We start from the raw sequence: 21,964 nt of genomic DNA, 5'->3' as shown, positions 1-21,964 counted from the left end.
CCTTCTCTGCTCTGTTTCTCCTTCCTTCTCTCTCTCTCTCTCTCTCTCTTTCCTAGAAAGGCAGGTTGGGATGAAGCAACGATTCCAGGAGAGAGAGAGAGAGAGAGAGAGAGAGAGAGAGAGAGAGAGAGAGAGAGATAATGGAAAAATAAAATGGGAAGGTAAACGGAGAAGAAACTGTTGCCCTCTCTCTCTCTCTCTCTCTCTCTCTCTCTCTCTCTCTCTCTCTCTCTCTCTCTCGAAGAGCCTGCCAGCCTTTCTTATAACTTTCATTCCTCTTGTCTTCTTGTACAGTTTCCATGTAAATGTCCTCCACTTTAACACCGAACGAGTCACTCTCCGCAATGTGTATTCTCACACAATCTTTGCTTTCGCCAGGGGAGAAAGTTTGAGTCACTTTGAAAGGATTATGTATATACATACATATATATATATATATATATATATATATATATATATATATATATATATATATATATATATATATATATATATATAAATGAATATATATACATTCTGTCATGTCCTGCAGTGTGGACTCAACCAATTGAATTCGCTTCTCATTAGTGTATGTTAACGGTCCCTTACGTTACATACGGAGGATTCTGAACTGCGATGTCACAGTTCGTTGCCTCTCTCTCTCTCTCTCTCTCTCTCTCTCTCTCTCTCTCTCTCTCTCTCTCTCTCTCTCTCTCTCTCTCTCTCTCTCTCATTAGATTTCACTTAGAAGACTCTTACTGTGTTATCCCTTCATTAAATCACATTACGCCAGCTATTTTTACGATAATTTCCCTTCTCTCCCCCTCCCCCCCCCGTGGGTTTTCCCTTTTCCCCTACCCACACAAAGCCCCTGTCCTTCCCCTAACCCATACACCTACCCACACAAAGCCCCTACCCACACAAAAACGCCCATGTCAACAAGACCACAGCAGGACTGATCTTAAGATTTGTAAGATTTTCATGATCAGAATTTTGAAGTTACTGAAGATCATGAAGGTATTCATGATCTACAGATGTTATTGCGGTTGTTATTGGCGATGTTATTGTTATTATTACTGGGTGGTTGTCACTCGGAAGGCCTCGTCGGCGCCAACATAAAATCACCGTGAGCTGGGAAGCGGTTCGCCAACTTTGCTCCGGAGTAATTACCTGAGTTAATGACGGGACTAAGGAGAGAGAGAGAGAGAGAGAGAGAGAGAGAGAGAGAGAGAGAGAGAGAGAGAGAGAGAGAGAGACACTCTTTCCCTCTCTCTATCTCCCTCTCCCTCCCCTCCTCCTCCTCCTCCTCCCTCACCCTCCCCCTCCCTCCCTCCCTTCTCCATTTCATTGCCCCGTTTAGCCATTAAACTGTTAGCTTGTAACAACGTTAAAACCCACTTTTGTCTGCATCAGCGGCAATTTGAGGGCGGTCCAAGGGGTTAGGGACAGCCCCGGGGGTGCACAGGGGTCCTAGGGGTGCCACGGGAGTGCCAGGAGCCCCTCGGTGGCACTGCTTTCCCGCCATAATTAGGGAGGAGGGCGGCATCTTTTGGCGCGCAAATGAATTATGGTTGAAGGTAAGCAGATTACACTAGACTTTGCCTTCTAAGATGCCTCACTAATCATCGTTTGCTCTCTCTCTCTCTCTCTCTCTCTCTCTCTCTCTCTCTCTCTCTCTCTCTCTCTCTCTCTCTCTCTCTCTCTCTCTTTGTCACGGGTTTTGTACCTTTTTGAGGAAGGATAACAGGAACTGTTTACAAAGGATTTGAAGCCTTGCTTTCGGTTGGTACTTCTGGAATCGCGTTGGCACTCGTGGGAGTGTTGGCACTGCTGGGCCAATGTTGGCACTTCGAAAGAGTTGGCACTCTTGAGTTCATGTTGGCACTCTTGGGTTCATGTTGGTACTTCTGGGTCAATGTTGGCACTCCTGAAAGTGTTGGCACTCTGGGTTCATGTTGGTAATCCTGGAATACTGGTTGCACATTTGTTCCATGAAACAAGTCTGGAAAAACATTTGTTCCATAAAAAGTCGGGAAAACATTTGTTCCATAAATAGTTGGGAAAGATATTTGTTCTATGAAAAGTCGGAAAAAACATTTGTCCCATAAATTTCGGGAACAATATTTGTTCCATATTAAGCCGGGAAAAATATTTGTTTCATAAAAATTCGGGAAAAACATTGATTCCATAAAAATTCGTGAAAAATATTTGTTCCATAAAAAGTCGGGAAAAAATTTGTTCCACAAAAATTCGGGAAAAATATTTGTTCCATAAAAAGTCGGGAAAAACATTTGTTCCATAAAAATTCGGGAAAAATATTTGTTCCATATTAAGTCGGGAAAAATATTTGTTCTATAAAAAGTCGTGAAAAATATTTGTTCCATAGTAAGTCGGAAAAATATTTGTTCTGTAAAAAGTCGGAAAAAATATTTGTTCCATAAAAATTCGGGAAAAACATCCGTTCCAGAAAAATTCGGGAAAAATATTTGTTCCATAGAAAGTCGGGAAAAACATTTGTTCCATAAAAATTCGGGAAAAATATTCGTTCCATATTAAGTCTGGAAAAATATGTTCAATAAAAAGTCGTAAAAAATATTTGTTCCATATTAAGGAAACATATTTGTTCTGTAAAAACAAATATTTGTTCCATAAAAAGTCGGGAAAAACATTTGTTCCATAAAAAGTCGGGAAAAAATGTGTCCCATAAAAATTCGGGAAAAATATTTGTTCCATATTAACTCGGGAAAAATATTTGTTCTATAAAAAGTCGTGAAAAATATTTGTTCCATATTAAGTCGGGAAAAATATTTGTTCTGTAAAAAGTCGGGAAAAATATTTGTTCCATAAAAATTCGGGAAAAATATTTGTTCCATAAAAAGTCGGGAAAACATTTGTTCCATAAAAAAACTGAAAATCAGCCAAAGTTTTAAAAAGAAGTATAGAAAAAATACACTTAATTGTACAATAAACAATTAATTTTAAGAAAAATATCCAGGATTTTATATATATATATATATATATATATATATATATATATATATATATATATATATATATATATATATATATATATATATATATATATATATATATATATATATATATATTTCCATGAGTTTGATTTTTATTGTATATGTCTGCTGCAAGTTTCACATCTTTGATTTTTTATGGTAGTTAAATTTCAAATCTTATTAATATTTTATTATTATTATTATTTCATTATTATTATTATTATTATTATTATTATTATTATTATTATTATTATTAGACAGAATTAGGTTTTCGTTTATATTTACTTTTAACTCTGCATTAAGATTTTATTTTGTTTTGACTTTTTAAAATTACTTAATTTTCCTTGGTACGATAATAATAATAATAATAATAATAATAATAATAATAATAATAATAATAATAATAATAATAATAATAATAATAATAATAATACACTTTTGTTTCTGAAGCAACTTCTAAAACAATAGTTTCTGGTTGACCAATCTGTCCCCAAAGCCAAGTCGAGCCTTGATTGAGAGAGAGAGAGAGAGAGAGAGAGAGAGAGAGAGAGAGAGAGAGAGAGAGAGAGAGAGACCAGAAGTGTTGGTATATAACTCCCAGATAGGTGATTTCTGACGGAGATTGTAATTCTCTCTCTCTCTCTCTCTCTCTCTCTCTCTCTCTCTCTCTCTCTCTCTCTCTCTCTCTCTGTTCCTAAGAATCGTCTCTTCTCCAGGTCAGTTTTTGGTTTCTCGTTGTATCCTACATTACTACTTTTTTCGGAAGGCTTTACAAAAGCAGTGGTGCATTTTTCATAGATTTGGTTTTTCGGTAGGGGGAGGGGGGGCGGGTTGCTGGGTGGGCCTAAGGGGAAGGGGTGTCTAGGGGTGGGCCAGGGTTGCTGGGAAATGGCCGTCGAATTCGTCCAAGAGGACGAATCTCCCCCGAATGAATTGGAAAGTCGAGATTGTATGTGATGACACCTAGACTTTGACTGTCGCAAAGGAAGGAGGAGTAGGAGGTGGAGGAGGAGGTGGAGGAGGAGGAGGAAGGGAGAGGGAGAGGGAGGGAGGGAAGGAGGGGGTTTTGATGCCGTGGTGTCCTCCTCGTCTCATATCAGTGCTCATCAGCTCTCATCTTGGCCGCTTCAGAATGCCGCGTTCGCCCCACAATGCTTCGCCCAGCGGCGGCCGTCGTTTCACGCCCATACCTCCGCGCCCGAAAGCCTCCGGCGGGTCTGACCGCCGGGAAAACACGCCCGAGACGCCCACCTACCGAACCCGACCCGAAAACCGCCTCCTCCATTGAGGAAGAAGAAGAAAACTCAAAGGCCCCCGAGATATCTAGGCCGATGGAGCGTTGTGGGAAGCGTCCTTGTGGTGTGAAAACGCCCTCAGAGGCGGGACGCTCTGTCCATCAGGCTCGTTAAGGCGGGAAAATTGAAGTTTGCCCGCTAAGATGAGGTTTTGGCGGGAATTCGGTACTGAGATTTGGCGCTTGGGGGGGAAGGGGAGGGGGTTAGAAAACTAATCGGCCCCGTCCACTTGACTTGGGGCCAAGTGGCGCCGTTCTGCCACTCCACAATTGGGTGTTATGGGTCAATTTCTGGCCACTGATGGATTTTCGGATGAAACCGCAGTCACACACGGAGAGAGAGAGAGAGAGAGAGAGAGAGAGAGAGAGAGAGAGAGAGAGAGAGAATCAGTCACAGAGAGGAAGAGAGTGTCATACAGTCATACAGAGAGAGAGAGAGAGAGAGAGAGAGAGAGAGAGAGAGAGAGAGAGAGTCAAAGAGTCATACAGTCATACAGAGAGAGAGTCATACAGAGACGTACAGAGAGAGAGAGAGAGAGAGAGAGAGAGAGAGAGAGAGAGAGAGAGAGAGAGCTAGATTGGGCCTGGCTTCAATCATCGACTACTCCGAAGTCTCGACCAAAGGGCGCCTTTGTTAGTGTCAATTTTTATACATATACATATATATATATATATATATATATATATATATATATATATATATATATATATATATATATATATATCTAGAGAGAGAGAGAGACTAAGTAAATGCTAAATAATAATTTCTTTTTATATGAAATTTAGAACGAAGCAAATTAACACATTTCAATGACGTGAATGAATGCATTGTAACATAATTTCTCTCTCTCTCTCTCTCTTAGGGAAATGTTAATTAATAATAATAATAATAAACTGATTTTCCATCAGTTGATATAATATTAATTGCGATCTTTGAAATTGGTGTCCTAATGTTTTCTTAATGGTAAAAAGTAAAAAAATAATAATTGAAAACTTGTTTACTATTAATAACAATAATTATGAAGAGTATTCCATTTGTCACAGTGTGTAGTATCATAATAATAATAATAATAATGAGGAGGAGGAGGAGGAGGAGGAGGAGGAGGAAAACCTGATGTTATCATTACTGTTTAGAATAATAATAATAATAATAATAATAATAATAATAATAATAATAATAATAATAATAATACTGGTACGATTATCATACAGGATTATAATATATATATATATATATATATATATATATATATATATATATATATATATATATATATATATATCTCTCTCTCTCTCTCTCTCTCTCTCTCTCTCTCTCTCTCTCTCTCTCTCTCTCTCTCTCTGCCTCTTCTTTCCCCGTCTATTTTATTTACATACCCTTGCTCTGTCCGGATATTGCCGACGTGGGTCCAATATCCGGTCAAAAATGGGCGTTCGCTCCGTTGCCGGGGGGCGTGTAAGACGCCCGTCCGCCCTTTCTCCCTTCGGAAGATCTCTCCCCTCCTGAGGAGCAGGGAAGGTGCTGAGTGGATTTGCAGAGTCCGAGGAGACCGCGGTTTGGTTGGTGGTGTTATTATTATTGTTATTTTTTTATTTTTATTTTTATTGTTAATTTATTTTTATTTTTATTTTTATTATTATTATTATTATTATTATTATTATTATTATTATTATTATTATTTTTAAATTTTCAGCTTTTTAATATTATTGTGGTTATTTTTATTATTGTTATTATTATTGAATAAAGGTCAATTATTATTATTTTATTAGTTTATTATTATTATTATTATTATTATTAATTAGATAAAGGTTTCTTATTATTATTATTCTGTATTTTTTATTATGTCATAACTAATAAAGTTTTCTTCTTTTCTTCTTCTTCTTCTTCTTCTTCTTCTTCTTCTTCTTCTTCTTCTTCTTCTTCTTCTTCTTCTTCTTCTTCTTCTTCTTCTTCTTCTTCTTTATTATTATTATTATTATTATTTTATTATTATTATTATTATTATTATTATTATTATTATTATTATTATTATTATTATTATTATTCAAAACAGTAAAGATAACAGCAGGTTTTAATTATGATAAGATTTAGTTTCAAGGATTGTTTTATCTTCTTCTATTATTATTATTATTATTATTATTATTATTATTATTATTATTATTATTATTATTATTATTATTATTCAAAACTGTAATGATAACATCAGGTTCTAATTGTGACAAAATTCAGTTTCAAGACTGGTTTTATCTTCATCTTAAACAGCCATCATATCTAATCTTGCCTGATGTGATAAGAACCAACTTATAGATGATGGAAAATCATTAACTCTAATGCATGGTAAATATGTACTCATCTTTTGATGTCAAACTGGCCCAAATTTAATCTCAAGTGGTCAAGTAGTTTTATCTTAGGGTTTGCTTTTCGTTTAAGTTGATGTTTTCAGTTTGTTGTTGCTATTATTATTATTATTGGAAAGGATGTCTCTATTATGGGAATTTGTCTTATACAAGATCTCCCCTATTTTCCTTACAATTCTCAACCACGTCCAGAGGATGACCAACGAGATGGTCGAAACATGTCGACGGTACCACAACCTGGAGTAGAAGAACCTGACTCTCGGGTTCCCAATTCTGTTGAGAGCCACCAGGAGTGTTAGCCAAAACGATACCTGTAAAAAAGTTGAAATTTATAAGTTGATACCCGTAAAAAAAATTGTGTATTTGGTCAGCAAGCCGAAGAGAGCGGTGGCCAAAGTGATACCCGTAGAAAAGTTCACGGCTTTCTCTTCAACGGTTCTTGTTATCGGCAGACCTCCAGTGCTTTCTTTTTCTCCTTTCTCTGCTTCCTAAATCGACTTTCACTTGGGCATACCCACTTGCTAATCACTGGCTCAGAGCTTTCTCTTTGATTCTGATATCGCCAGATCATGAACGCTTTCTTTTCCCCGTGTTAGTGAAAGTTAACTTTCACTCGGGCATACCCACTTTCTAATCTTTGGCTCAGAGCTTCCTCCTCGTCTGATATTGACAGACCAGAAAGAAGTGCTTTCTTTTTTCCCATGCAAGTGAAAGTTAACTTTCACTTGAACATAACCACTTTCTAATTATTGGCTCTGAACTTCTCTGTCTCGGCGCTTTTAATCAGTGGGTCAGTTGTGTTTAAATTCCTCTAAAAAAAATTTTTGAATTAAATTGATAAATAAGTAAATAATCTGCCTGTATATTTGAGTCTTACCATCTTCTATGGTATTTCAAGATGCCATCTGTCCGTCACACACACACACACACACACAAAAGACACCTCACTATCCTACACAGCTGTAAAGCCCACGTGGTGGTCTCGTTGACACTCAGGAGAGAGAGAGAGAGAGAGAGAGAGAGAGAGTGAGAGAGAGAGAGAGAGAGAGAGAGAGAGAGAGAGAGAGAGAGAGAAAGTCAATTGAAATGAATATTCTTTGCTGTAAAAAATAAATAAAAAAAAAAAAAAAAATTCTTGGCTGAAGCTGGTCTATGGGACTTGGGTAAACAGGCTTCTTCTGCTATCTATGGGCAGTTTTGGGTACTTGAATTTCGGCCCCCCGGCGGCGTTTCCGGCTGCCCACGCCATCTGTTGGGAGTTCGGAACACCAGAGACAATCGATAGGAACCGCACTGGCAACCAACGAGGTCCACTTTGCTCCTTTCTCTTCCCGAAACAGTGACACCTTTGTACTGTTAGTTTTGAGAAAGGGTGACGTTTTAAGCAGTAATAAATAATAATAATAATAATAATAATAATAATAATAATAATAATAATAATAATAATAATAATAATAATAATAATAATAATAATAATAATAATGGATGCTTTATATTTAGTTTGAATAGATATGATATTATTCTGTCAGTTTCTGGTTTATAATTCATACTTATACTTGTGTGTGTTGTGTGAGAGAGAGAGAGAGAGAGAGAGAGAGAGAGAGAGAGAGAGAGAGAGAGAGAGAGAGAGACTAGTTGGTTACTTTGTCAGAGCATATTATGCTATGGCTTATATATATAAATAAATAAATAAATATATATATATATATATATATATATATATATATATATATATATATATATATATATATATATATATAATGTATGTGTGTGTGTGTGTATGTGTGTGTATAAATAAACAATTGGATAAGTTGTGAGACATACACAACGGTTTACAAACAGCTTTATTGAAGAATACTTTTTACAGACATTATTATAAACTTTTTAACAGAACGGAAGAAAATTTACTCGTGGACATTCATACACAGTTTGTGGTGTTCTCACTAGACTTAGTAACAAAAAGTTATACTGTGTCTATATATATATATATATATATATATATATATATATATATATATATATATATATATATATATATATATATATATATATATATATATATATATATATATATATATTGACAGAAGTGTCCAGTGTCTGTTCTTCAAATCAAACCTGATATCTAAGTGGTTGTCCCGGAGTCTAAGGCACCATTTTATATATGGGGAAATGGTCCAGTCTAGTGCACCATTTATATATGGTGACCCCGGAGTGTCCAGTGTCTGTTCTTTAAATCAAACCTGGTATCTAAGTGTTTGATATTTGATTACCAAACTTACCATTTATTCAACAATTATAGTTACCTCACAAAAGCCAGACACCTGAACCCTCATCACACATAAAAGACAACTGATTTCTCTAAAGGCAACAGTGATCCCTTGTAAAACTTATCAATCATGAAAGAAAGCAGATTAAGTTCGTTAAACAGGTGTGAGGTAAAATCTAAGGGCATCACTCCATTAACATTATAAAAGTTCAAATATTTCCATTTATTTCATTTCCCTGGTTCGAGCTCACTTCAATTACTTGAAGGAAAACATCTCACTTACCACTCTATCTCTAATTCAAATCAAAATTACTGGTGGGTCAATGAATGAAACTCTGACATAATATTTTAAATACAAAAATTTATTTCTAAATTCAAAGATTATACATGACATTTAACAGTCTCAGGAAATTATTATTATTTGAAAAATTGGATTAAATCTGAATTAATCATCAGTCAAAATTAAATCAGAAATTAATTTATTAATTCATAAAAATTATTCAAGAAAGATTTAAATTGTTAAATAACAAAACTTGATTGAAAGGAAATATACTGTAAGTAAATTAATTCCCACGTATTAAACAAAATAATGCAAATAAATCAATCATGTAAAAATGTGGATACAAAAGACACAGAAATATACTCTGCAAAAGATTAAATATAAAAAAATGTAAAGCAAAAATTAAGGCAATAGCAAACTCATCACATATATGTATAAAAGAAAAATTCTTCAAAAGATAAAGCATAAAACATATAACACGAAAAAATATTAAAAAAGTGAAAAGGTATCTTTACATATAACCACTGCAGATATTATTTTCAGTGCACTGAAACCCAAAAACTATATTACAATACCTTGGTACCAAATGCTTCATGTCTTTAACCAGGCGCCGTTACACACACACTTAATAAAATACACTGTTCAGATAACTCAGACACATTTACTAAGGAATTAAACAGTTAAAGAATATGAGTGACCATCGTCTATCTACATATCAATTACGTTAAAACGGGACATTCGTAATCCCGAGAGCGAGCGAGCGAGCGAGAGAGAGAGAGAGAGAGAGAGAGAGACGCGGAGCGGAAAAACGCAGCTCCTTTCCACAACGCTTTTTGGTCTCTGAGTGTGGGCCCCTTTTAGATGCAGAGGGCACAGTCTATGGGTGGAAAGAACAGGTCCCAGACGATGTTTTTATTTTAAAACCCTTTAAAATGATAATTAGAGACAAAGTGGAATTGCAGTTAACACTTATATTTATCATTACATAGTTTCGGAACAAGAGAATCTCTAGTTAGTATAATAAGAATGGAAAACATCGCTTCTAATAACATTCCTGAACGACATTAGGCAACTTTTGTAATGGAATCTTCCACCCCACAGTTTTTTTGATCGCTGCCCATAACGCCTTTGAACGCTAATGGAGTCATCTGAGAAGGTGATAGGAATGCATTACTTAAGCAGTTTTGAAAACTGGACTAACAAACGCGTCTCTATACAATGAACAACGACCTCAGTCTCTCTCAGCCCGACGTATACGTCGTCCTCTCAAACCATACAGCGTTTAATCACCGTAACTTTACGCTAGCCCTTTTACAGCATACGCGCATCTGAACATAAGATCACACAGTATACGACAATACACACATACACACGGGGAGATTACTGTATTATGAAAACCACAGTATATATATATATATACAGTAATACCTCGCACTTAGGCAAGGTTAGGTTCCAGAAAGCCTCGCGCAAGGCGGGGATTCGGGCAAGTTTGGCACGGTCACCAAAATTGCTAATAAATTCTTATTTCTAGAGTTCAAACACTAAACATGACCCTAATCAGGCTCCCAAAGTATAAAGCTAACTGTAAATGAAGTTAAAGTTACTGTCATTTCATTCAAAAGGTAGCTTAATGTTATAACCTTGATAAAGAGAGACATTACTATTTTTCCTATTTTGTGACGCTGGCGGGCCCGGTCGAGAAGAAAGAAGAGAAGAGTAAACAAGAAGGGCAGCTAGATTATGGCAATAACTCTAGGTGTAGTATATTAAGATGTAAACCTGTACCATAGGGAAGGGACAATAAACAAGTGAGTACTTTACACGAAGTGTGTATTTAATCCACCTTAAGCCCACGAAAGTCTTAAGTTATGACAATGGCGACGAGGATGGGATCCGTGGATGAAATGCCTTCCTTTACTACTACCTATACAGAGGCAGCCTAAGTTTACTGAAAATCAGTGTTGTTGATTGAGGAAATCTGCAGTAAGGCTTAGCCTAATGTTTAACTGAACATTGGCATTCCTAATGTTAATTGCCCGGTTGATTTCAAGTGTTTACTTTTAGTAATTGCCTGCTTAGCCTAAGGGTAGCCTATGAATATGGCAGACCGTTTCCCGAAGTTTGTGCCAGAGTCACAGTCCTTAGATAACTGGTTGGAATTAATGACCTTTGCTTTCCGAGCTCAAGAGATCACGAATGAATCTCGTCAAGTAAGCTTGATCTTAACTCACATTCCAACTCAATATTTTGATGATATTGTTGCTTTGATTGCTCCTGGGTCGGCGTTAGCCCTCTCCCTGGCGAAGTGAAAACTAACCTGAAGCTACTGTATAAGCCTAAGAAGACAATTGTCAAACATTTGGCTGAATTTCAAGACAGAAATAAATTAAAAGAAGAAACATATAATTTATTCTTCAAGGATTTGAATAAGTTAGCTGAACTTTGTGACTTTGGAAACAAGGAAGAATTTCTTAAATACAAACTGTTCCTTGCTGCTCGTAGTGAACCATATTTCACCGCCAAGTTATCAGATTTTGATTACCACACTAATACAGTAGGGGATTTATTGGCCACCTTATCCAATCTAGAAGCAGCATATCAGGAGCAGGAGGTTCAAAGTGTTAATAGGCTAAGAAGGGAAAAAATGTAAGGTCTGTGGCCGGATGAACCATTCGAACGGGACTGTCGTCTGAGAAATGCTACTTGTTCGAGTGTGGCAAGCCTGGCCATGTAGCATCAGTGTGCAAGCGCAAAGTGAAGAGCAACTCCAATGACAGGGTGTTCAGTGGCCAAGCATCGTCACCAGCAAAGAAAGAGGCAAGAGTGCCGCAAATGACAAAACTCATGAAGTTATAATCCAAGAAGAGGAATCCAATGATGAAGAGTCACTTGATTTAAATTGTATATTAAACAAAAGTTCTGTTCAACCTTATGTTGTTAGTTGTCAATTGAATCATAAGCCATTTTTATTTGAGATTGACACCGGTTCAGCTATTTCTACATTGAAGTATGATGATTTTGAGAAGTTAAATTGTACACTACTGAACTGTAGAACTAAATTGCAGGGTTATAACCAAGTGCCAATTAAAGTATTTGGGAAGGTCAAAGTTTCAAATTTTCAGTACAAACAACAAAATCATTCAGACATTGAATTCATAGTTGTTGGGTCAGACTCTCCAAATAATTTGATTGGTAGGAATTTAATAGATAAATGCAATATAATTAATGTCCATCAGTTAAATGTAGAAGATTTTGTGGAAGACTATAATGTAGATAGTTTGAAACCTATTAAGAACTGTCAAGCTCGATTGTATCCTAAAGTTGGTCATGTTCCTGTTTTTCAGAAGGCCCGCACGGTGCCACTGACGTTACGCAGTGAGGTTGAGAGTGCACTGCAAGAGCTAGAACATAATAAGATTATAGAAAGAGTAGAATTTTCAGAGTAGGCCTCACCTATTGTTACTGTCAGGAAGCAGAATGGATCCCTTAGGGTTTGTGGGGATTTTCGTAAAATAAATGAAATTCTTCATGAATCTAAATTCCCATTACCTAATATGTCAGAATTAATTTCCAATGTGTCTGGGCATAAGTTTTATACCAGACTTGATCTCAAGAATGCTTATCTGCAAATGGAAGTCGCTCCAGAAGACCGTAAATATCTGGTAATTAACACACATTTGGGTCTATATAGATATTTACGGTTACCGTTTGGCATCCATTCTGCTCCTGCAATATTTCAGAAGTTCATTTCCAAATTATTAGCTTCTTATGATTATGTTTATCCATATCTTGATGATATTGTTATAGGTGGAGACTCACTAGCTGAACATGATAAACGTGTAAGAGATGTTCTTAGGACTTTGCGTGATGCCAATATTCAACTGAATGTGCAGAAATCCGTGTTCAGGGTAACTTCTGTCAAGTACTTAGGTTTTAAGCTCTCTAGAGAGGGATATGAGCCGGATGAAGAAAAAGTTAAAGCCATAGTTGATGCTCCAATTCCTCACACTGTCACTCAGCTCAAGTCATTTCTGGGTCTTATATCATTTTATCATTCATTCATTAAGAATTTTGCTACTATTGCCTCACCTCTGTATGATCTGACTAAAAAGGGTGTTGATTTTACATGGTCCAAAGCAGCTAATAATGCCTTTGGCACCTTAAAAACAGCTGTAGCTTCTCATGTGTCACTTAATAAATTGGATATGCTTGCTAAATTAGTAATGGAGGTGGATGCGTCACCGGTTGGTGTGGGTGCTGTCCTCCTCCAGCAACATGTTGATGACTCTGTGTCAACTATATCATTTGCAAGTAGGAAGTTGACACCCACTGAAATGAATTACGCTCAAATTGACAGTGAAGGACTGGCTATTGTTTTTGCTCTAAATAAGTTTGCTAAATATTTGATTGGGAGACATTTTGTGCTGAGGACTGACCATCGTCCCCTGATTCATATTTTTAACCCCAGTAAACCCATAACTAAAATTGCAAATGCAAGGTTGATAAGATGGTCTGTCCTTCTTTTGTCTTTTGATTACACAATTGAACATATTCCTGGTAATAAGAATACTATAGCAGATTGCTTATCAAGATTACCTATTGAGGATAGCACAGTTAAATTTCAGGTACCAAATGAAATTGTTAAACTCATTAGTATGGTGAATGAATTTGAAGAACTTTCTGTGGAAGTACTTAAGGAAGCAACACTCAAAGATTCTATTTTATCTCAAGTAAAGGACTTTGTACGATTCGGGTTTCCGAGGAAATTAACAGGCGTTAATCCGCAAGTGGAACCGTATGTGAAAATACAGCAGGAACTGTCAGTACACAATGAATTGTTGTTATATCGTAACAGACTAGTTATTCCAGAAGTGCATCGAGCTGTTGTTATGAAGCAACTCCATAATGGTCATCCGGGTACTAGTGCTATGAGGTCACTCGCGCGAACTGTGGTGTTTTGGCCTAATATTGACATGGACCTTGATCTAGTCACTAAATCTTGTGCGGAGTGCTTTGCAAATAGTAGTCCTAAAGGTGTTAAACCATCTAGTTGGCCAGCAACCCATTCTGTGTGGCAGAGGCTCCATGTCGACTGGTGTGGCCCATTAGAGGGGTTTTATTTTCTCATTATTATTGATTCCAAATCTAAGTTTCTGGATGTCCATGCTTCCAAGCACTTAACCTCATCTAAAACTGTAGAACTATTACGGAAAACCTTTTGTAGATTTGGTCTACCTGAAGAGCTCGTATCAGACAATGGGCCCTGCTTTATCTCAAAAGATTTCAAATCATTCATGGGTTCTAATAAAATCTGTCACACACTAAGTGCCCCTTATCACCCTCAGTCAAATGGCCTGGCTGAACGAGCTGTTCAGGTTTTCAAAAGATTGTTCATCAAATTCTCATCAGGTGATATTAGTTTAAGATTAAGTAGACTGTTGTATCATTATAGATGTACGATACATTCTAGTACTGGACGCTCACCAGCAGAATTGTTGTTTGGCAGGGCATTTAGATCTGCTCTTGATCACTTGAGACCCCCTCTAACTAGTCCTGAGAAGGCTAAAACTCTCAATTTAAATCCAAATTTCTAGTGGGTGATGCAATTTTCTTTAAAAATTTTGGCGTCGGAGCTGAGTGGTTGCCGGGTAGTGTGGCTGAAGTAATCAATGCTAAAAAATTTCAAGGTAAAATTAGCCTGTTCTGACAATGTGATTTGCAAGAGGCATATCTCCCAAATGTTTCATAGACAGATTCCTGTTCCCCAGCTGATAGTGCTGGTGCCATTAATGATGATAAGAATGTGCCTGTCTTAAGTCAGAGTTTACCACCACCTGCAGTCTCTAGTAATGTGCCTGCTGACCAAAATGTTTCTCCTCAGAATGGTGAATGTCCTCATACTGAGATTGCCATGTCACCATCGAACCCAAGTGATCTTGATTTGTGTACTCCTTGCATACCTAAAAATACTCCACAAAAGGTAACCAGGTCGGGTCGCGTGTCTAGGCCCCCATTACGATTGAATTTATAACTCCATATTGAGGCACTTAGAAAAAAAAAAAAAAAAATTCCCTCTTGATAGTCCAGTGTTATTGTTTCCATATGCTGTTGTGTCCATTATGTATGTTTCTGTTTTTTTGTTATTTTTTTTGGAAGGAGAAATGTTATAACCTTGATAAAGAGAGACATTACTATTTTTCCTATTTTGTGACGCTGGCGGGCCCGGTCGAGAAGAAAGAAGAGAAGAGTAAACAAGAAGGGCAGCTAGATCATGGCAATAACTCTAGGTGTAGTATATTAAGATGTAAACCAGTACCATAGGGAAGGGACAATAAACAAGTGAGTACTTTACACGAAGTGTGTATTTAATCCACCTTAAGCCCACGAAAGTCTTAAGTTATGACACTTAATACATTACCCTTAAGCAAGAAGTAAATGGTCGACGTAAAAACAGAGTACAGTATCGTGATGGGTACTGTATTTGCCACACTAGTTCATTTACAGTAGGTATGTACTTAAACTCATGTTACCCCAAATTCATGGGATGCCATTTTCTTTTTCACTCACAGTAAAGTAAGAGATGTTTTCTTTGCGTCACTGGGTCAGCTTCAAAAGTGATGAAGGTACAATTCAATAAAATAAAGAAAACATGTAGGTAATGCTCCGGGAGGGTACAGGTGAAATTCGATCAATATAGAATTACATATTGTACAGGTAAAGAGAAATAATAAGTTGTAAAAATATGTGTGAGCACTAACTACAAATGAGAGAGAGAGAGAGAGAGAGAGAGAGAGAGAGAGAGAGAGAGAGAGAGAGAGAGAGAGAGACATATGCACATTAAAAATATTGGACTGTAATGTAAATTTTCCATACTGATTTTTACACTTCAAAGCATGAAAACTTTCAACAGTGCAGTAACTTTGAGAATGGGTAATTACTTTTGTATCATATTTCTGCATGTGCAAAAATAAAAAATAATACACTTTTCTTACACAATTTACACACAAAAGCATGAAAACTTATAAATCACTTCAAAAAGTACACATAAACTCTTCTTCAGGGTTTCTCGAGGATTTCGCAAATGTCGTGTCTGTGAAAAAATCGAGTATGCCGATTACTTAGGTTCCAGTGAAAAGTTTGCATGTCTGAATTTATATATATGTATATCCTTCAACATTGCTCTCATCTGTATAACAGCCAGTTAACTGTCAGGTACATCATTCATTATTTGTCAAAAGGAGCCCAGTGGAACGTGCATTAATGGTGCATACTTAAATTGGTCTGTCTTGCCCAGGGGTTGAACCCAGTGTGTGTGTGTGTGTGTGTGTGTGTGTGTGTGTGTGTGTGTGTGTGAGTGATTGTCAACCACTAAAGGCATCAGGGAGTAAAATTCATCTTCTTCTTTTCATTTTCTTCTTCTTCTTCTTGATGCCTTCCAAATCTTAGACACGTCATCACCGTCAGCCACTACATTGAACAAGACGCCATACTGAGTGTCATGTGCTATGCACAGCATTTCCTGGTAACCTTTCAGGTTCATGGGGTAATGTTCATCCACCAGTTCCATGCTGGTCAGCTTGACAGAACTCTTGTGCAGAGCACCCCTCAATAACTCCAGCATGTCTTTAGTCCGTTCGCTCATCTCTGCATCGTTAAAGCCGACAGACAGCGGTTTTTGCCACCCGTAGGCCTTGAGCACCTGGCTGAGAGGGCTCAGCATTTCTGCAGAGGCACAGTAGACCCACAAGTCAAGTTTCACATTCCTAGGGAGAGGTGATGTTGTGCAACAGTGCGCTAAGTTTCTGAGATCTTCGGTGCTTTCTATCACTACTGTCAGCTGGATTGCTGCGTGTGTCTCTTGGGAATATTTTAACAGGCTAATTAAGTCACTCATGTATTTCTCTTGCAGCTTTCCATTTAACGTTAGGATTATCGTGTCCGTCTTTACGAGCTGACGTAAACATTGCTCCATGTCTGCAGAAAGAGCAAAATTGCACATTATACTAACAGGAGTTGTTGGTGAGACTTCCGTCATGGTGGACAGCATTTGACCTAAGCCCTCTGGCCGTGACTTTTCATGAATAAACCGTAGTTTACATTCACGAGGACGGAACTTTGTTTTCCTTAGTAAGTACTCTACCGCTTCAAGATCCTCAATATTGTGTGAATGTGGAGAGGAAAACTCGATTGCTATACACTCAAAGACTTCTCGAAGAAGCTCACAAACAGTTGGGTGCTCATGACATTCTCTGAGAAATGTAGCCCACTGAACCCATGCTGTGACGGATGTAGCTTGTCGATACTCTCTGATGATTTTCCTCAAGTACTGGAGATTGACGTCAGCTTTTGAGGTTTCCATTGCAGCCAAAAACTGTAATGTGTTTTGCTCATCGACTTTCCTGGGTTCATCGTAAGGACATCCTCCTTGATATTCGAATTTGGGATAGTGTGCAGAAAGTGGTGATAGCCAGGGCAACATGCTAGTTGGAATTCGATCTTGTATTTCCTCTGCATATCCTTCTAGACCAAGTGAGGGAAGGTAAAGATTTTCCTGCATTTGTGGAACTTTGTTTTACAATAATTCAACGGCATTTCTTGTATGTCTTGATTTTGACTTATGTACATAGCATTGAGGTATTCCTGGAAACTTTTGTGGAAAAATTCCCATGCATACTGTGTCCTAAACTTCTTTTGCAATGTGATGCACTTCATGAAACAGGACAGGGCATCCATCGGGTCTATGTTGTTGTTTTCCGCTACTTGCACGAGTTCCTCTGCACGTTTCTCATCCAGCACCTGCGTGTTGTGTTGGAATGTCTCCCAAGCCACTTTACTGAGGGCCTTGAGCCACTTCTGACACGCGCGTTCGACCAGGCTGATGTGTCGCGACTCTCCGAGCCTCCGTTGAGTCCTCAGGGCAAGCTGCTTGATTTTCATCTCTATGATTTCCTGGTGAATGCGTGTCACCGTTGTCGTCTGAGACAAGGCCGTGTTGTCGTCAAGCCACAGCGACACCAGCATCATCATTGTCAATGGCATGCGCAGTAAATCATAAAGATGGTACTCTAGTTCTTGGATTCTCTCATGCAGCCTATTGAGAGTGCTTTCATAATCACTTATATTCACCTTGACTGCTGCCAGCAGTTTACCCAGGTACTCCCTGCGCTGATTACTATCGAAACCTTTCGCAAAGAAAATACAAGTATCCTTGCTGTTGGATGACATTAGCGTCTTGGCTTCCTCAGTATATTGGGGTCTGCAGGTTATGATTTTTCTGTTCTTAGAAAATTTAGTGTTCAGTTCTCTGATGATAGCCCTCACATTTGAGCCTGCCTCGTCGAGGCCATCAACGACGAAGAGAACGGAACACTTCTGAAGGGCCGGTATCACGTCTTCCTGCCGAATAGTGCTGCAAGTGCTTGGCAGCAGCTCCTCCGTTAAGTATTCCCGCAGAGATTTTGAGTTAACTGTGTGGCACTGTATGAATATTATGATCTCAACATCTGGCAAATTTATGTCTTCTCCCTTAACAGAGGCCCATTTATGGAGAATGTATTTACAGATGTGACTTTTCCCAATGCCCGCGATCCCTTCGATGATCACGACCCGCGGAGGAGCACCGTTCTCGATGCAATAGGAGAAAATGTCATCCACTGACACAACAGAATCATTCGTGTCTTTGATAGTTACGTTTGTAAAGATTTCTGACTCACGAAGGCCATTGTTTCCCTCCGCTGCTGGAACCAGAAACCACTGGACTAGAGCTGACGACCACAAATCAAGGTAGTGTGGAAACAACTCGGCCTGAGAGTTGACAACCAGCTCGTTTACGATATTCTGGCGCAGGTCTTCCAGTTCCTGCTGATAAGACTTCAGAGAATATTTCGAAGTCGAGTTGAGAATCTCGTCTATTTTGATTCTGGCGGTTTTCACGTCCTGCGAGAGGTCGAGAGTTTTCCGCTGGCCGACCTTGCACGGTATGTTCTCCAGCAACGTCTTCAGCTTCGTCGAGCGCTCTTGAAGTTCTTCGTCGGTCAACGTGACGGCCTCGTGTGCCAGGAAATTTCTCTCGCATTTGATGCGGTACAACATGTGCTCAAGCTCCTCATCAGCTCCGCTTGGCGTTGGTTCCGTCCACTTCTTATCAGAAGGAGACGCAAGACCACACACCCACTGGAGCAGTTTGTACAGAAATGTAATGTCGAAGGTTTGCCAGCTGGTCCCTGCCTCCAACGTACTCCTTTCATTCAAAGTAAATATTTTTTTGTATTGCGTGTTGGAGAAACCTAGGACATGACTCCAGTAATCTTTGAAACTCCGGCCTCCCCCACTGTATAATGTAGTGCACACCTGGAGGAAATAAAAAATGAACTAACTTTACAAGAATCCTTATCAAACGTTCATATATTTTACACTGACTGTGGTTGCTATGGTTTAGATCTAATTTAAGCATTCCTGTTTTGTAATTGTGAATTGTAGTATTGAAACACTCATTCATAATACACTTCATTAATCCTAGCATTCTTAAATAACAGAGCGTTATGATTTGCAGTCCCAGAACTATGCAGATTTTCCAACTGTGCAAGTTATGTTGCCCTGAGCACACAGCATTTAAAACTATCACCATACAACCTAGTGACTGTGTAAATGGGTGATGGCAAGCAATTGGAAAGCATTGTGCTTGCAAACAAGGAATATAAAAGTATAAAACAACTTACTTTGGCCAGGATGGTAGCTGTGGGTCCTTTAGGTCGAAGCATGACGAAATACTTGAGCACATTCTCATCTTCTCTGGCGACTTCATCCTCCTGCAGGGATCCGGGTGGTGCGTCCCTGAATATTGTGGCTGCTGCGGGTTGGATGAGATCTTCGACATCGTCATCAGCGGAAGTGTCTGCCTCCAGAGGCATTGCAAGACTTGCTGCTGTCTGGATAGGCCCAGATGCCACTGGAACGTTGCTAGGAGAATCCGTGTTTGTGTCTGGAGGTGCTGCAGCGCTTTGTGCTTTTGGGAGAGGCTCAGACATCCTGATAACTCTCCTAGTTGATTGGTTGATAGTAACTGAGGTGTCCGAACCTTCTGTTGTGTCTTGAAGGTGAGGTTCTGACTTTCTTAGTAAGCGTTGGGTTTCATGTGCTGGAGGTCGGCACTGCAAGGCAGAATCAGAAGTCTATAGTGGGCATTTTCAAGAAGTCTATAGTGGGCATTTTCAAGGTTTGATACGCTACATCTTTCATCGTAGGGCCTTAAGTAAACTTTGATTTCAGCATTTCATGTAATTTCCATAACATTTCATAAGCTTAATTTTCTAGTAAGGAGGACAATTTTGTTTAGCTACCTTTTCAGTTCAGTTTTTTTGTAAAGAAATATGTTTTTTGGTGTGACCCCAATCCTAATGGCTCCATGTTGGTTGTTCTTCCCAAGTGTTGTTCCTGTAAACAAAGAAATTTCTGATAAAAAGACATTGCAGTGTATATATATATATATATTTATTTATTTATATTTATCAATATTATTATTTACAACATACATGCTAGAGGGGCAGTAAAAACAAGCATACTGACTGAGACCAGTCCTTAATTTACAAATCCGTTTACCTTTGTGGTTAGTCTCTGTACATTTTTCTTCTTTTTTTTGACGACCAGATTTGTTAGCAAGTTACCTGATCTCAGACACTAACGACTGTTTGGCTTCCAGCTTCCCATATGTTTGTTTGTACTTTCACATTGTGAATTTCCACCACTAGGTGACAGTCGCAAGAGTCTTGGATGTAAATCGGAACTTGTCAGGACTTATACCCAGTGTTTCATTTCCTTTGTGGTACATTTGCATGCACACACACACACACATATATATACACATACATACATATTTACAATATATCCCTGGTTCCAGCCTTCTAACCCCCCCTACAGAAAATCATTACAGAGAAATTCATCGTCCTTCACACAACATTAATCATTGTAACTCACTCAGTCCCCACCAACCTTAGCCCATTTTAGTTGGGCCTTCCCTGTCCTTGGCATCTGGAGGTGGCCCACCCCAACCCCCTCCAGGGGTGTATATCCCAGCGTTAGGCAACACTCGCCACTTCTTCCCAAACTCCTTGAAACCTGAGGGACGCCAAAACCTCATCTTGTGGGAAAACAACTCTGTTGTTTTTTTCGTTTTTGAAGTGTTTATTTCAGCGTTTTTCACTCGTGAATGACACTTTAATGACTGAGAGTTATTGTGAGTGATTCCGAGTCTTCAGTCTGAGTCTGACTGAGCATCTAGACGCAATTCAAGAGTCAGGAGATATGATTGGGATCTGATTGTTCTCAGGCCATGTTTAATTTTGCTTTTGTTTTTAATAATTCTTAATTTAACAGTGTTTTTTGTTGTTTTTGTTCGTGCGCGCGCGCGCCAACGTAATGTTTGTATGATGTACTAAGTGCTTATTAATTTATGAAACGAATAATATTCGTATTTTACGAGTTATTAATGGTCTTCAAAATCACGACATGGCAACTCTTCGCCTGCGATAAGACGGCGAACTTTCGACTTGATAATATTTTTAAAAATTTTAATATATTTCTATTTTAAAAACTTTAATATTTTTCTCAGTTAATTTTGGAAATATGTAATTAATTACATTATCGCATGAACTATTACATTTTACGTATGTACGCACGTACAGCCCTTCAATAAGCTTTTTGTTTGTATTGATAATTATCAAACACCAGGTGGCTTATCAGTGATTAGTTTTTTTTTGTTATAAAAAAAATCAAGCACT

General features: G+C 38.1%; 1 protein-coding gene and 1 long non-coding RNA gene across 3 annotated transcripts in view; one reads left to right on the top strand and one right to left on the bottom strand.

Moving 5' to 3' along the window:
* The window catches only part of LOC136856190 (uncharacterized), a 212,105-nt gene that overhangs the window by 170,971 nt on the left and 19,170 nt on the right, over positions 1–21,964 (top strand). The window lies entirely within an intron of this gene.
* On the bottom strand, positions 16,597–21,458 carry LOC136856188 (uncharacterized). 2 transcript variants are annotated; one of them, XM_067133870.1, is made up of 4 exons: positions 21,177–21,458; positions 20,528–20,621; positions 19,907–20,338; positions 16,597–19,538 (listed from the first exon to the last, which is right to left on the bottom strand). In XM_067133870.1, exons 3-4 carry the CDS (start codon positions 20,213–20,215, stop codon positions 17,709–17,711), a joined length of 2,139 nt encoding a protein of 712 aa, XP_066989971.1. In that variant the 5' UTR covers positions 20,216–20,338; positions 20,528–20,621; positions 21,177–21,458; the 3' UTR covers positions 16,597–17,708. The 2 variants fall into 2 exon arrangements, with proteins under 2 accessions (XP_066989971.1, XP_066989970.1); XM_067133869.1 differs by having other exon boundaries at positions 21,162–21,450.

This window comes from Macrobrachium rosenbergii, chromosome 34 (genome assembly GCF_040412425.1).
Source record: "Macrobrachium rosenbergii isolate ZJJX-2024 chromosome 34, ASM4041242v1, whole genome shotgun sequence".
Taxonomy (NCBI): Eukaryota; Metazoa; Arthropoda; class Malacostraca; order Decapoda; family Palaemonidae; genus Macrobrachium; species Macrobrachium rosenbergii.
Note: the sequence above shows the minus strand (reverse complement) of the source record. Positions and strands in the feature narration are given on the sequence as shown.